General features: G+C 33.7%; 1 protein-coding gene across 1 annotated transcript in view; it reads right to left on the bottom strand.

Annotated features, from left to right (window-relative positions):
• Positions 1-1,502: 1,502 nt before the first annotated feature.
• Positions 1,503-2,261, bottom strand: part of EMH_0068070 (uncharacterized protein) — a gene marked incomplete at both ends in the record, with an annotated part of 1,971 nt that continues 1,212 nt past the window's right edge. The window contains 2 exons of the mRNA XM_013498692.1: positions 1,503-1,742; positions 1,900-2,160. Of these exons, the coding sequence (XP_013354146.1) occupies positions 1,503-1,742; positions 1,900-2,160 (501 nt within the window). The remainder of the gene's footprint in view (positions 1,743-1,899; positions 2,161-2,261) is intronic.

Here is a 2,261-nt window from a genome sequence, read left to right as displayed (position 1 = left end):
TATATATATATATATATATATATATATATATATTCATATATAGCTAGATAGCTAGCTATCCAGATAGCTAGCTAGCCGGATAGCTAGATAGATAGATAGATATACAGCTGGGCCGCTAGCTTTCCAGCTAGCTAGCTAGCTAGCTAGCTAGATATCTAGGTATATAGGTATATAGTTCAATACTTATAAACATTTTCACAATTTCGCATTTATCTTTATCTTAATTATCCTACTACAAATAAATTTACTACATAAATTTTTTTTTTTTAAAAAAACAAAACCAAACCAAAGCAAACCAAGACAAACCAAAACAACAAAAACGTATATTTCTTTTTGTTTTTATTTTTTTATTGCAGCTATCTAGGTATGGGTGTAAGCGGAGGTGAGGAGGGGGCCCGCAGGGGCCCCTCATTGATGCCTGGGGGTAACAGTGAGGGTTGGGGTTTGATGCGTAATATATTATTATCTATAGCAGCAAAGACAAACACAGAAAAAAAAGAAAAAGAAGAAAAAGAAGGAAAAAAAGAAAAAAATATAAATATAAATACACATATTTCTATCGAAGAAGAACGCAATGCATGCGTTGCTTATTTGGGGCCCGGAGGATGCGGAAATTTCGTTAAGATGGTTCATAATGGTATTGAATATGGAGATATGCAAATCATTGCAGAGGTATTTGTTTACTTCTTTTTATTTATTTATTTGTTTATTTATTTATTTTGTTTGTTTGTTTGTTTTGTTTGTTTGTTTTGTTTGTTTTGTTTGTTTGTTTGGTTTTTTGGTTTGGTGTTTATTGTTCTTTTTTTTGGTTTACGGTATTGAATATGGAGATATGCAAATCATCGCAGAGGTATTTACTTATTTATTTTTGTTTTTATTTATTTATTTATTTATTTTGTTTGTTTGTTTGTTTTGTTTGTTTGTTTGTTTGTTTTTTTATTTGGTTGTTTGTTTTTTTGGTTTGGTGTTTATTGTTCTTTTTTTTGGTTTACGGTATTGAATATGGAGATATGCAAATCATCGCAGAGGTATTTACTTATTTATATTTATTTATTTATTTTATGTATTTATATTTGTTTATTTTATCTGTTTATTTATTTGTTTGTTTATTTATTTGTTTGTTTTTTGGTTTATTGGTTTTTCCTTTTTTTGTTTTAGTGAATATGGAGATATGCAAATCATCGCAGCGGTATTTCTTTTTATTTTTATTTTTTATTTATTTATTTTTATTTTATTTATCTGTTGGTTTGTTTATTTATTTATTTGTTTTATTTATTTTTACTTTTATATTATTTTTTTATTTTTTTCGTTTGTCTTTTCTTTTTTTTATGTTTCAGTTTCTCTATTCTTTTTTCGTTTGTTTAGGGGGTTTATTTGTTGTTTTTATTTATTTTTTTTCTCTTTATTATCTACATTTACTGTTTATGTTTATCCTTTTGTCTCTCCTTTCTCTTCTTTTTTATTTTTTTTTATTTTTTTTGTTTTCTTTTTCTATCTATGCTTTACTGTATCTCTAATCTCCTTTTAGCTTCGCTAATAAACTGCTGCTGCTGTTGCTTCTGCTGCTGCTTCTGCTGCTCCTGCTGTTGCTGCTTCTTCTGCTGCTGCTGTTGCTGCTGTAACTGTTCCTGTTGCTGTAACCCCTGCTCCTTCTCCTGCTGCTGCTGCTGCTGCTGCTGCTGTTGCTGCTCCTGCTCCTGCTCCTGCTGCTGCTGCTGCTGCTGCTGCTGCTGCTGCTGCTGCTGCAGGTGTATAGTTTATTGCGTTACTGCTACGGAATGAACAACGAAGAATTAAGTTTATTATTTAGCGAATGGAACAAGACAGAGTTGAGCTCTTATTTAATTGAAATCACCTCTCATATCTTAAAAAAAAAAGAAGGGGATCGTACGCACATACCTCCTGCTGCTGCTGCTGCTGCTGCTGCTGCTGATGCTGCTGCTGGGGATGGTGCTGATGCTGCTGCTGCTGGTGATGGTGCTGTTGGTGATGGTGCTGCTGCTGCTGGTGCTGGTGTTGCTGCTGCTGCTGCTTGTGATGCTGCTTGTGACGCTGCTGGTGATGCTGCTGCTGCTGCTGCTGGTAGTGGTGATGGTGATGGTGGTGGTGGTGGTGGTGGTGCTGCTGCTGCTGCTGCTGCTGCTGCTGCTGCTGCTGCTGCTGCAGGAGACAGAGCGGATCAAACGAATTGCTTTCAATTCCTCAAAATTAATTAATTTATTTAATTTATTTAATTCATGTAATTAATTTATCTATTTATT

The sequence above is a fragment of the Eimeria mitis genome, genomic scaffold, assembly GCF_000499745.2.
Source record: "Eimeria mitis Houghton genomic scaffold, Emh_scaff3640, whole genome shotgun sequence".
In the NCBI taxonomy this organism is placed as follows: Eukaryota; Apicomplexa; class Conoidasida; order Eucoccidiorida; family Eimeriidae; genus Eimeria; species Eimeria mitis.
The sequence above is the reverse complement of the archived record's forward strand: the minus strand, read 5'-3'. Positions and strand labels throughout refer to the sequence as shown.